Here is a 12,776-nt window from a genome sequence, read left to right on the forward strand (position 1 = left end):
TGCCTTGCCGGAGCCTCTGCAGCACCAACTTAGCGAGTCCCACGCAGGACTGAGAAGCCGAAAAATAAAACAGCAAACCCATTGTGGTGTGTCAAGGGGCTGGTTCTTTTCAGCAACTTCAGCTAAAGAAACGTCTTGGGAAAAGGGGGGAATCAGAGTGCTGCCTTCAGCCTTTGTCAAGCTTTCCATGCCTGCCCTCCCGGCTGGTTCTTTATATCTTCCAGCTCAGGCCGTAGTGCGGGTGAGAGGGGCTTTGCCCAGCCAAGAAATGCAGCAGTGGAACAACAGCTGCTCTTGCAAAGTGGCAGGGCTTCTTGGTGTCTCTTGAAGTGACACACAGGTCCATGTGTGCATTCCAGGGGTTATTTGGTTTCAGGGACAGAGACGTTCCTCTCTTAGCAGAACTCTGAGGAGAGCCAGAAGCTACAAAATATCATTTCAGGTTGAGCCCTGCTGAACTCTTTTTCTTTCTTCCTATGAAATGGGAGGCAGGGCTAGGCACTTCTCTGGGAATCTTGCCGAAGGAGCTGCTTCTCTGGGAGTCACGCCGAAGGAGCTGCTTCTCTCAGAATCCCGCAAAGAGAGAGCTGCTCTGTCTCCCAAAAAGGTACCACTTTATACCATAAAAGAGTGCTTGGCTTCCCCCTCTGGGTGGAGCACCTCAAATTGGGATGGTGTTACGTTACCGGGCCTGCAGTGAGCCAGTCAATGGCCCATTAACAAACGATTACCTCTTCGGAGCAAACCATCGTTCTTGCAAGAGATAATAAACCTGCCCAACCTCCAACAGATGGCAAATAGAATACAAGCTTATCTTACAAACCAGGACAACTACTTTATAGAGAGGTAGCGGTTGTAACCAATACTTAGTAGATTTTTTTTGTTGTTTCGATTTATACTATGGCAAGATGATAAAATATGTATTTGACATTACCTTGGAATGCAAATTTTTTAAAAATAATTTTAAGGGAAAATATATTGAAACTGGTTTGGATAGCATAATTTCAAAAAGCCAGTTTCAATACCTGTGCAGAAGCCACGAAGAAGATCTGCATCAATCATCTAAAAAGAAAGCAAGCTTTAGATTTGACATGCACATTTAGATTTTTTTTGTCATGTATAAAAGAAAGGAGAAAAAATACACTATGACAGTTTATCTTCAACTGCACATCACTTGAACCTTGAGTGAAGACTCTGCATTATTGAAGAGAACCAGCTGAGGCAGTGCAGCTCCAGGTTCACACATTATCAGAACCTTCGACTGCTCATTAAAAGCAGAAAATAGTGTGGCTGCCTCTGCGAGGCAACAGCGCATTCTCCTGCTGTCATTGCCACTGTCAGAGCAAAACTGGAACCAAGCCATCCCATTCCATCACAAGCACCCTTACGCTGCAAAGGTGGAGCCCTGATCTCAGGAATGCCATTTGTGGCAGAGGTTTTCCATGGGTGATGTCACACAGCTCTCTGTCATGCCACACTGACACCTCTGTGATGTCACAAATCTCTCTGTGATGTCACATGGACATCCTTGTGATGTTACACTAATATCTGTGATGCCACACAGCTCTCTGTGATGTCACACAACCTCCTCTGACATCACAATGACATCTCTATGATGTCACACTGACACCTTTGTGACGTTGCACAGCTCTCTGTGGTAACACATGGGCATCTGTGGTGTCACACAGCTCTCTGTGATGTCACAATGACATCTGTGATGTCACACAAGCTCCTGTGATGTTACACAGACCTCTCTGCGATGTCACGCTGACATCTCTCTGATGTCACACAAGTGTAACAAGAAAAGAAATAGCTGAAGGAAAATTAGCAGTATTTTATTTGTCCTGAATCTAAGAATTTAGGACCTTCAATTTTTACAAACATGATTTGATACTAACTATAGGCAATGAAGTTTTCCATCCCCACTAAAGAAATGGATTTGGCCTGAACCATGGCTGCAGCACCCCCAAGGCTGTAACTGCTCTGCCAGGGGTTCTTCCATGGTCATGGCTCTCAGGTGCTCCAGCACGACCCCAGGCACAGGCACTGATGTTTCGAGGGCTACCTGCTGAGCATGGCCTAATCCACAGCCACAGAGGTTTCAGGTTTATCCCTGGGCCACAATCCCTTCTTGGCCATGGAAACAACCATGGCCACAGGTACTCTGAGAGATTCCTGCTCTGCCATGGGCTTATTCCCAGCCGCGGATGCCTGCGGGTGTCCTGCTCCTGTCTGGGCTCATCCACAGGTCACAGATCCCTCAACTGGAGCTCACACCACTGGAGTTCCAGCAGCACAGAAACAGCAGCGATGTCCTGGCCTGGTCTCATGGATGATGGGAAGGCAAAGCAGGTTCTATTTCAGGGTTTCAAGTACAGTTTTGATCCTGTTCCTCGCAGAATACATCTGGAGGAGGTGTCCAGCTGTGAGACAAACAGAGACAGGGTGTGCTGGGTGAAGAATGGTGATGTACTGGTTTTCAAGGGGATAGGATCCATTTTCTTCCCAGGGAGCGGCAAAGAGCTGGGTTTGGATTCAGCACGGGAATGTGGTGGATAGCACACGGATGGCTTGGATGTTGCTGAGCGGGGCTTGCCCTCCTCAAGGACTTTGCAGTGGCACATTGGACAATCCATGTCCCGTGCTCTGCCAGCAAGGAGGTGAGACCATCAACATTCCCCTCCTCATCTCTGTGTCCTACGTAAAGAAGAATCTTCCACCCGCTCTGCTCCAGAGAGCTGGCAAGTGCCCCTAGGGAGCCCCCTCATCCCTCCTGGGGCACTGCGGAGGGCGGGGCCGAGGCAGGGCTGTGACTGCACAAAGGGGCAGAGCGCTGGCGTGAGGCAGGGCTGTGATGTCCCAGGGCTGTGCTGGCCGCAGCACTGTGACATCGCTGTGACATCACCGCGCTGTGGCTGTGTGAGACGGGCCAGCGCCCGCAGCTGCCAGTGCAGTCGCGACGGGACGTGCCGGAGCCATGGGTGACGGTGACGTCCTGCTGACCGTGCTTCTCCTGCTGCTGGCCGCCGTGGCTGTCTGGTGGGCCTTTGGCCACCGGCAACCGCGGGGCCGGCGGACACGGAGAGGGAAGTGGAGGAAGCGCCCCAGGGTCCAGCCCAGAGGCTCACGGAGGAAGCGAGGAGCCCCTGCGGCTCCCAGGTTCCCCAGGCCTCGGGCGACTCCTGGCAAGCGGCCACGTGCTCCCGCCAGCCCCCTGGGCAGCCCCTGCAGCTGCGGCCCCTGCCTGGCAGAGGCCCGGGAGCTGCAGGAACTGATGCTGCACCTCGGGGATGGCAACGGGACACGTGAGCCGCTCTATTCTGGGATGTGGCAGGCATTGTGGAAAGAACTGGAGGAGCTGCAGAACCAAGGCCACCTGCCCTGCTGTGGCTTAGCCAGCTCCTCCAGAAGCCTCCATCCCATCCAGAGGCTGCTCCCAGCAAGATTCTCCATCCCTGGGAGAGCCTCAAGGCCTGCAAGGATGGCACAGCAGGGGAGAGACATCACCATCCATGCAGGAAGCTCAGGCTCTCAGAGACCCTGCATCCTGCCAGGAGCCTCCTCTATGTCTGACAGCCTCCATCCCTTGCAGAGGCTCAGTGAGACCTGTCAGCCTGCGGAAAGAGCAGAGCCCGTGGACAGGTCTCCCAGCTCCCTTGGACTCTGGGACTTCAACAACACAGGCGCCATCCTGACCCTTGACGTGGCAAGGGAAAGCCCAGAAGTCCAACTGGGAGCCCAGCCCGATGCAGGGGAGCCTGCTCAGGAGCAGCTGGTGGGGCAGCAAGCGTCCTGGAGCCAGCAGTGGGCATCCCACAGCAGCCAGGACAGCCAGGACGCTCTTCTGGTTCTGCCCGCCAGCAACAGCCCCAGCCTGGTGGTGGAGACGGGCCTCCAGACAGCACGGAGGTTCCTCCATCTGCAGGAAGCTGCCCCAAGACAGCCCTCGAGTGCCGCCAAGGCCTTTCTAGTAGCAGGTGAGATCTCCCGAGGAGCTGCCTGCGGCTCCCCCGGGGCTCTGGAGGGGCGCGGCCAGGCCAGGCCAGGGCCCCTGCGAGCAGCCTAGTCGCCGGCTGTTTCCAGTGCCTCCGACGGCACGGCTTGAAAAAGCCCTGTCTGCCTTGCAGCCGCTCCTGGCATCCCCCTGTGCCAAGGCTCGGGCTGCAGCCCCGGCCGTCGTCAGGAGCAGAGCCCAGCCCACGCCGCCGGGGACAGCGACGGTGCCGCCCTGCCCCGCTGCCCCGGGGCTGCCGCAGCCGCCTGTGCGCGCTGCCCCGGCCCGGCTCTGCCGCTCGCCAGCCCGGCGGCTGCAGGGCGGTGGCCGCTGCCCGGCGCGCAGCAGGAAGCAGGTGAGAGCGCGGCGGCCGCGGGGGCCCGGCCCGCTTCACTCGCGGGCACTTGCGGGGGGTTCTGGGCGCAAGGCTGATGGCTTCTCTCGGCCGCAGGGCAACAGAGGCAGCGGCAGGAGCTGTACCTGTGGGGCCCGCAGCTGGGCAGCGGCGGCTTCAGCACCGTCTACTCGGGCATCCGCCTCTCGGACGGGAGCCCGGTGAGTGGCCGCCACGGCCGGGCGGGGCAGGAGGGGCAGCGGCGGGGAGCGGCAGGGCTGGAGCTCAGCCCTCCTCTCTCCGTGGCTCGCAGGTGGCCATCAAACGCGTGGCCCGGGAGAGCGTCCTGCAGTGGGACGAGCTGGTGAGTGAACGGGGCCAGCGGGACAGAGCGGGGCGTGGCGGGCAGGGAGAATCCCGGGGCGGGCTCAGCGTGCGGAGCCGCAGCCCCGCGGGCCTGGGCACACCGGAGAGCGGAGCTGGGGCCGGGCAGCGGCACCCCCGAGCATCCCCCGGGCGGGAGGAAGCGCAAGCGCCTGGGAGGCTGCGCCAGGGGGCACTGGGGCATCCCGGGCAGGGCGCAGCGCAGCCCCAGGGCTGCTGCAGCAGCAGCAGCAGCAGCAGCAGGCTGCTGCAGGCACTGACTTTCTCCTGCTCACAGCCCGACGGCACCCGCGTGCCCTTGGAGGTGGTGCTCATGGAGAAGGTGGGCTCTGGCTGCCAGAATATCATCCAGCTCCTCGATTGGTTTGAGCTGCCGGACAGCTTTGTGCTAGTGCTGGAGCGTCCGGAGGCATCGCAGGATCTCCTGCAGTTCCTGCAGGAGCAGGGCTGCCTGTGCGAGGAGCAGGCGCGCTGGCTTTTCTGCCAGGTGCTGGAGGCCGTGCGGCACTGCACCGCCTGCGGCGTCCTGCACCGGGACATCAAGCCAGAGAACCTCCTGGTGAACCCGGAGAGCGGCCACCTGAAGCTCATTGACTTCGGCTGCGGCACCTTCCTCCAGGAGCGGGCCTTCACGGGCTTTGCCGGTGAGCCCATGGCCTGGGCCCTGCTCCCGGTGCCAGGCACCGCACGGCCCCGTTCCCTCCTGGGCTGCGGGCTGCGTCCTTCAGCCGGCCGCCTTTAGGAACGGGGCGGATGCCGAGCCCCAGGAGCCGGCTGCCGGCCCGGCCGACAGAGGGGGGGCAAAAGCAGCTCCCGGCCCCTGGGCTCAGCAGGCCCACGAGGGCCAGGGCTGCTCCGCTGGCCTTCTTGGCCTTGCGGAATGGTTTCGTGCCTTTGGCCAGCTGGCTGGGGGACGCGGGGTGGCCTCGGGGGGAAGCTGTGGCCACGGCTGCAGCCCCTGCCTCGGCCAGGAGGCTGGCGCCAGGCTCTGGAAGGCAGCAGCCTGCGCCCGGCCAGCGCCGCCTGTCTCCCCTAGGAACGCGCGTGTACAGCCCGCCCGAGTGGATCTGGCTCGGCTGCTACCACGGCCACGCGGCCACCATCTGGTCCCTGGGCGTGCTGCTGTACGTCATGGTCTGCGGGAGCCTCCCCTTCCAGGATGAGCCTGACATCGTGCTGGGCAAGCTCGTCTTCCGGCAGCAGCTCTCTCCAGGTGGGTGTCCGGCCTCAAGCCGGCGGGCTTTGGCAGCTGGCGGCGCGCAGCTCGGCGCGGCCCTCACCAGCTCCGCGGGACGTGGATCTGCCCTCCAGGGCCGGCCGCAGGAGGGTCCCGTGCCGACGGGGTCAGCGCGGCACGGGCGGCCGGAGGAGGCGGCCGTGTCCCGCCGTGCCGCTCTCCTGCGTGGGGCAGAGCCGGTCGGGAGCCCGGCACGGCCCAGAGCCCGGCACAACATGGCCCGGGCCCCGCGGGCGACGGGGGCAGCTGGGCAGGAGACTCTGCCGGTGACCGGCGCTTTCTGCCTTCTCTCCCCAGAGCTCCAGCACCTGATCCGATGGTGTTTGGCCAAGCACCCTGCGGACAGGCCGGAGCTGGAGGAGATCTCATGCCACCCTTGGGTGCGGGGCCGGCGCTTTTGATGCCTTGCCGGAGCCTCTGCAGCACCAACTTAGCGAGTCCCACGCAGGACTGAGAAGCCGAAAAATAAAACAGCAAACCCATTGTGGTGTGTCAAGGGGCTGGTTCTTTTCAGCAACTTCAGCTAAAGAAACGTCTTGGGAAAAGGGGGGAATCAGAGTGCTGCCTTCAGCCTTTGTCAAGCTTTCCATGCCTGCCCTCCCGGCTGGTTCTTTATATCTTCCAGCTCAGGCCGTAGTGCGGGTGAGAGGGGCTTTGCCCAGCCAAGAAATGCAGCAGTGGAACAACAGCTGCTCTTGCAAAGTGGCAGGGCTTCTTGGTGTCTCTTGAAGTGACACACAGGTCCATGTGTGCATTCCAGGGGTTATTTGGTTTCAGGGACAGAGACGTTCCTCTCTTAGCAGAACTCTGAGGAGAGCCAGAAGCTACAAAATATCATTTCAGGTTGAGCCCTGCTGAACTCTTTTTCTTTCTTCCTATGAAATGGGAGGCAGGGCTAGGCACTTCTCTGGGAATCTTGCCGAAGGAGCTGCTTCTCTGGGAGTCACGCCGAAGGAGCTGCTTCTCTCAGAATCCCGCAAAGAGAGAGCTGCTCTGTCTCCCAAAAAGGTACCACTTTATACCATAAAAGAGTGCTTGGCTTCCCCCTCTGGGTGGAGCACCTCAAATTGGGATGGTGTTACGTTACCGGGCCTGCAGTGAGCCAGTCAATGGCCCATTAACAAACGATTACCTCTTCGGAGCAAACCATCGTTCTTGCAAGAGATAATAAACCTGCCCAACCTCCAACAGATGGCAAATAGAATACAAGCTTATCTTACAAACCAGGACAACTACTTTATAGAGAGGTAGCGGTTGTAACCAATACTTAGTAGATTTTTTTTGTTGTTTCGATTTATACTATGGCAAGATGATAAAATATGTATTTGACATTACCTTGGAATGCAAATTTTTTAAAAATAATTTTAAGGGAAAATATATTGAAACTGGTTTGGATAGCATAATTTCAAAAAGCCAGTTTCAATACCTGTGCAGAAGCCACGAAGAAGATCTGCATCAATCATCTAAAAAGAAAGCAAGCTTTAGATTTGACATGCACATTTAGATTTTTTTTGTCATGTATAAAAGAAAGGAGAAAAAATACACTATGACAGTTTATCTTCAACTGCACATCACTTGAACCTTGAGTGAAGACTCTGCATTATTGAAGAGAACCAGCTGAGGCAGTGCAGCTCCAGGTTCACACATTATCAGAACCTTCGACTGCTCATTAAAAGCAGAAAATAGTGTGGCTGCCTCTGCGAGGCAACAGCGCATTCTCCTGCTGTCATTGCCACTGTCAGAGCAAAACTGGAACCAAGCCATCCCATTCCATCACAAGCACCCTTACGCTGCAAAGGTGGAGCCCTGATCTCAGGAATGCCATTTGTGGCAGAGGTTTTCCATGGGTGATGTCACACAGCTCTCTGTCATGCCACACTGACACCTCTGTGATGTCACAAATCTCTCTGTGATGTCACATGGACATCCTTGTGATGTTACACTAATATCTGTGATGCCACACAGCTCTCTGTGATGTCACACAACCTCCTCTGACATCACAATGACATCTCTATGATGTCACACTGACACCTTTGTGACGTTGCACAGCTCTCTGTGGTAACACATGGGCATCTGTGGTGTCACACAGCTCTCTGTGATGTCACAATGACATCTGTGATGTCACACAAGCTCCTGTGATGTTACACAGACCTCTCTGCGATGTCACGCTGACATCTCTCTGATGTCACACAAGTGTAACAAGAAAAGAAATAGCTGAAGGAAAATTAGCAGTATTTTATTTGTCCTGAATCTAAGAATTTAGGACCTTCAATTTTTACAAACATGATTTGATACTAACTATAGGCAATGAAGTTTTCCATCCCCACTAAAGAAATGGATTTGGCCTGAACCATGGCTGCAGCACCCCCAAGGCTGTAACTGCTCTGCCAGGGGTTCTTCCATGGTCATGGCTCTCAGGTGCTCCAGCACGACCCCAGGCACAGGCACTGATGTTTCGAGGGCTACCTGCTGAGCATGGCCTAATCCACAGCCACAGAGGTTTCAGGTTTATCCCTGGGCCACAATCCCTTCTTGGCCATGGAAACAACCATGGCCACAGGTACTCTGAGAGATTCCTGCTCTGCCATGGGCTTATTCCCAGCCGCGGATGCCTGCGGGTGTCCTGCTCCTGTCTGGGCTCATCCACAGGTCACAGATCCCTCAACTGGAGCTAACACCACTGGAGTTCCAGCAGCACAGAAACAGCAGCGATGTCCTGGCCTGGTCTCATGGATGATGGGAAGGCAAAGCAGGTTCTATTTCAGGGTTTCAAGTACAGTTTTGATCCTGTTCCTCGCAGAATACATCTGGAGGAGGTGTCCAGCTGTGAGACAAACAGAGACAGGGTGTGCTGGGTGAAGAATGGTGATGTACTGGTTTTCAAGGGGATAGGATCCATTTTCTTCCCAGGGAGCGGCAAAGAGCTGGGTTTGGATTCAGCACGGGAATGTGGTGGATAGCACACGGATGGCTTGGATGTTGCTGAGCGGGGCTTGCCCTCCTCAAGGACTTTGCAGTGGCACATTGGACAATCCATGTCCCGTGCTCTGCCAGCAAGGAGGTGAGACCATCAACATTCCCCTCCTCATCTCTGTGTCCTACGTAAAGAAGAATCTTCCACCCGCTCTGCTCCAGAGAGCTGGCAAGTGCCCCTAGGGAGCCCCCTCATCCCTCCTGGGGCACTGCGGAGGGCGGGGCCGAGGCAGGGCTGTGACTGCACAAAGGGGCAGAGCGCTGGCGTGAGGCAGGGCTGTGATGTCCCAGGGCTGTGCTGGCCGCAGCACTGTGACATCGCTGTGACATCACCGCGCTGTGGCTGTGTGAGACGGGCCAGCGCCCGCAGCTGCCAGTGCAGTCGCGACGGGACGTGCCGGAGCCATGGGTGACGGTGACGTCCTGCTGACCGTGCTTCTCCTGCTGCTGGCCGCCGTGGCTGTCTGGTGGGCCTTTGGCCACCGGCAACCGCGGGGCCGGCGGACACGGAGAGGGAAGTGGAGGAAGCGCCCCAGGGTCCAGCCCAGAGGCTCACGGAGGAAGCGAGGAGCCCCTGCGGCTCCCAGGTTCCCCAGGCCTCGGGCGACTCCTGGCAAGCGGCCACGTGCTCCCGCCAGCCCCCTGGGCAGCCCCTGCAGCTGCGGCCCCTGCCTGGCAGAGGCCCGGGAGCTGCAGGAACTGATGCTGCACCTCGGGGATGGCAACGGGACACGTGAGCCGCTCTATTCCGGGATGTGGCAGGCATTGTGGAAAGAACTGGAGGAGCTGCAGAACCAAGGCCACCTGCCCTGCTGTGGCTTAGCCAGCTCCTCCAGAAGCCTCCATCCCATCCAGAGGCTGCTCCCAGCAAGATTCTCCATCCCTGGGAGAGCCTCAAGGCCTGCAAGGATGGCACAGCAGGGGAGAGACATCACCATCCATGCAGGAAGCTCAGGCTCTCAGAGACCCTGCATCCTGCCAGGAGCCTCCTCTATGTCTGACAGCCTCCATCCCTTGCAGAGGCTCAGTGAGACCTGTCAGCCTGCGGAAAGAGCAGAGCCCGTGGACAGGTCTCCCAGCTCCCTTGGACTCTGGGACTTCAACAACACAGGCGCCATCCTGACCCTTGACGTGGCAAGGGAAAGCCCAGAAGTCCAACTGGGAGCCCAGCCCGATGCAGGGGAGCCTGCTCAGGAGCAGCTGGTGGGGCAGCAAGCGTCCTGGAGCCAGCAGTGGGCATCCCACAGCAGCCAGGACAGCCAGGACGCTCTTCTGGTTCTGCCCGCCAGCAACAGCCCCAGCCTGGTGGTGGAGACGGGCCTCCAGACAGCACGGAGGTTCCTCCATCTGCAGGAAGCTGCCCCAAGACAGCCCTCGAGTGCCGCCAAGGCCTTTCTAGTAGCAGGTGAGATCTCCCGAGGAGCTGCCTGCGGCTCCCCCGGGGCTCTGGAGGGGCGCGGCCAGGCCAGGCCAGGGCCCCTGCGAGCAGCCTAGTCGCCGGCTGTTTCCAGTGCCTCCGACGGCACGGCTTGAAAAAGCCCTGTCTGCCTTGCAGCCGCTCCTGGCATCCCCCTGTGCCAAGGCTCGGGCTGCAGCCCCGGCCGTCGTCAGGAGCAGAGCCCAGCCCACGCCGCCGGGGACAGCGACGGTGCCGCCCTGCCCCGCTGCCCCGGGGCTGCCGCAGCCGCCTGTGCGCGCTGCCCCGGCCCGGCTCTGCCGCTCGCCAGCCCGGCGGCTGCAGGGCGGTGGCCGCTGCCCGGCGCGCAGCAGGAAGCAGGTGAGAGCGCGGCGGCCGCGGGGGCCCGGCCCGCTTCACTCGCGGGCACTTGCGGGGCGTTCTGGGCGCAAGGCTGATGGCTTCTCTCGGCCGCAGGGCAACAGAGGCAGCGGCAGGAGCTGTACCTGTGGGGCCCGCAGCTGGGCAGCGGCGGCTTCAGCACCGTCTACTCGGGCATCCGCCTCTCGGACGGGAGCCCGGTGAGTGGCCGCCACGGCCGGGCGGGGCAGGAGGGGCAGCGGCGGGGAGCGGCAGGGCTGGAGCTCAGCCCTCCTCTCTCCGTGGCTCGCAGGTGGCCATCAAACGCGTGGCCCGGGAGAGCGTCCTGCAGTGGGACGAGCTGGTGAGTGAACGGGGCCAGCGGGACAGAGCGGGGCGTGGCGGGCAGGGAGAATCCCGGGGCGGGCTCAGCGTGCGGAGCCGCAGCCCCGCGGGCCTGGGCACACCGGAGAGCGGAGCTGGGGCCGGGCAGCGGCACCCCCGAGCATCCCCCGGGCGGGAGGAAGCGCAAGCGCCTGGGAGGCTGCGCCAGGGGGCACTGGGGCATCCCGGGCAGGGCGCAGCGCAGCCCCAGGGCTGCTGCAGCAGCAGCAGCAGCAGCAGCAGGCTGCTGCAGGCACTGACTTTCTCCTGCTCACAGCCCGACGGCACCCGCGTGCCCTTGGAGGTGGTGCTCATGGAGAAGGTGGGCTCTGGCTGCCAGAATATCATCCAGCTCCTCGATTGGTTTGAGCTGCCGGACAGCTTTGTGCTAGTGCTGGAGCGTCCGGAGGCATCGCAGGATCTCCTGCAGTTCCTGCAGGAGCAGGGCTGCCTGTGCGAGGAGCAGGCGCGCTGGCTTTTCTGCCAGGTGCTGGAGGCCGTGCGGCACTGCACCGCCTGCGGCGTCCTGCACCGGGACATCAAGCCAGAGAACCTCCTGGTGAACCCGGAGAGCGGCCACCTGAAGCTCATTGACTTCGGCTGCGGCACCTTCCTCCAGGAGCGGGCCTTCACGGGCTTTGCCGGTGAGCCCATGGCCTGGGCCCTGCTCCCGGTGCCAGGCACCGCACGGCCCCGTTCCCTCCTGGGCTGCGGGCTGCGTCCTTCAGCCGGCCGCCTTTAGGAACGGGGCGGATGCCGAGCCCCAGGAGCCGGCTGCCGGCCCGGCCGACAGAGGGGGGGCAAAAGCAGCTCCCGGCCCCTGGGCTCAGCAGGCCCACGAGGGCCAGGGCTGCTCCGCTGGCCTTCTTGGCCTTGCGGAATGGTTTCGTGCCTTTGGCCAGCTGGCTGGGGGACGCGGGGTGGCCTCGGGGGGAAGCTGTGGCCACGGCTGCAGCCCCTGCCTCGGCCAGGAGGCTGGCGCCAGGCTCTGGAAGGCAGCAGCCTGCGCCCGGCCAGCGCCGCCTGTCTCCCCTAGGAACGCGCGTGTACAGCCCGCCCGAGTGGATCTGGCTCGGCTGCTACCACGGCCACGCGGCCACCATCTGGTCCCTGGGCGTGCTGCTGTACGTCATGGTCTGCGGGAGCCTCCCCTTCCAGGATGAGCCTGACATCGTGCTGGGCAAGCTCGTCTTCCGGCAGCAGCTCTCTCCAGGTGGGTGTCCGGCCTCAAGCCGGCGGGCTTTGGCAGCTGGCGGCGCGCAGCTCGGCGCGGCCCTCACCAGCTCCGCGGGACGTGGATCTGCCCTCCAGGGCCGGCCGCAGGAGGGTCCCGTGCCGACGGGGTCAGCGCGGCACGGGCGGCCGGAGGAGGCGGCCGTGTCCCGCCGTGCCGCTCTCCTGCGTGGGGCAGAGCCGGTCGGGAGCCCGGCACGGCCCAGAGCCCGGCACAACATGGCCCGGGCCCCGCGGGCGACGGGGGCAGCTGGGCAGGAGACTCTGCCGGTGACCGGCGCTTTCTGCCTTCTCTCCCCAGAGCTCCAGCACCTGATCCGATGGTGTTTGGCCAAGCACCCTGCGGACAGGCCGGAGCTGGAGGAGATCTCATGCCACCCTTGGGTGCGGGGCCGGCGCTTTTGATGCCTTGCCGGAGCCTCTGCAGCACCAACTTAGCGAGTCCCACGCAGGACTGAGAAGCCGAAAAATAAAACAGCAA

The 12,776-nt window shown here is 60.6% G+C and overlaps 2 protein-coding genes across 2 annotated transcripts; both read left to right on the forward strand.

The window, feature by feature from the left end:
- Positions 1-2,149: 2,149 nt before the first annotated feature.
- On the forward strand, positions 2,150-6,426 carry LOC144246171 (serine/threonine-protein kinase pim-1-like). The gene is made up of 9 exons (XM_085579542.1): positions 2,150-2,159; positions 2,249-2,469; positions 3,593-3,804; positions 3,862-3,977; positions 4,446-4,549; positions 4,642-4,692; positions 4,990-5,356; positions 5,749-5,925; positions 6,247-6,426. Exons 1-9 carry the CDS (start codon positions 2,150-2,152, stop codon positions 6,348-6,350), a joined length of 1,362 nt encoding a protein of 453 aa, XP_085435668.1. The 3' UTR covers positions 6,351-6,426.
- Positions 6,427-8,660: 2,234 nt separating this feature from the next.
- Positions 8,661-12,776, forward strand: LOC146767685 (serine/threonine-protein kinase pim-1-like). The gene is made up of 8 exons (XM_085579543.1): positions 8,661-8,819; positions 9,943-10,154; positions 10,212-10,327; positions 10,796-10,899; positions 10,992-11,042; positions 11,340-11,706; positions 12,099-12,275; positions 12,597-12,776. The coding sequence occupies exons 1-8, from the start codon at positions 8,661-8,663 to the stop codon at positions 12,698-12,700; spliced, it is 1,290 nt and encodes a 429-aa protein (XP_085435669.1). The 3' UTR covers positions 12,701-12,776.

Source organism: Lonchura striata, chromosome 4 (assembly GCF_050655825.1).
Source record: "Lonchura striata isolate lonStrDom1 chromosome 4, ASM5065582v1, whole genome shotgun sequence".
Classification (NCBI taxonomy): Eukaryota; Metazoa; Chordata; class Aves; order Passeriformes; family Estrildidae; genus Lonchura; species Lonchura striata.

Bases quoted from the DNA above. Each gene is read 5' to 3' on its own strand.
- LOC144246171 (XM_085579542.1), top strand. The intron at 2,470-3,592 runs GTACTGGTTTTC...CATCCCTTGCAG, and splicing joins GCTGGGTGAAGAATGGTGAT to AGGCTCAGTGAGACCTGTCA. The intron at 4,550-4,641 runs GTGAGTGGCCGC...CGTGGCTCGCAG, and splicing joins GCCTCTCGGACGGGAGCCCG to GTGGCCATCAAACGCGTGGC.
- LOC146767685 (XM_085579543.1), top strand. From the start codon at position 8,661: ATGTCCTGGCCTGGTCTCATGGATGATGGGAAGGCAAAGCAGGTTCTA. The intron at 10,155-10,211 runs GTGGGCATCCCA...TCTGCCCGCCAG, and splicing joins CAAGCGTCCTGGAGCCAGCA to CAACAGCCCCAGCCTGGTGG. The intron at 10,900-10,991 runs GTGAGTGGCCGC...CGTGGCTCGCAG, and splicing joins GCCTCTCGGACGGGAGCCCG to GTGGCCATCAAACGCGTGGC.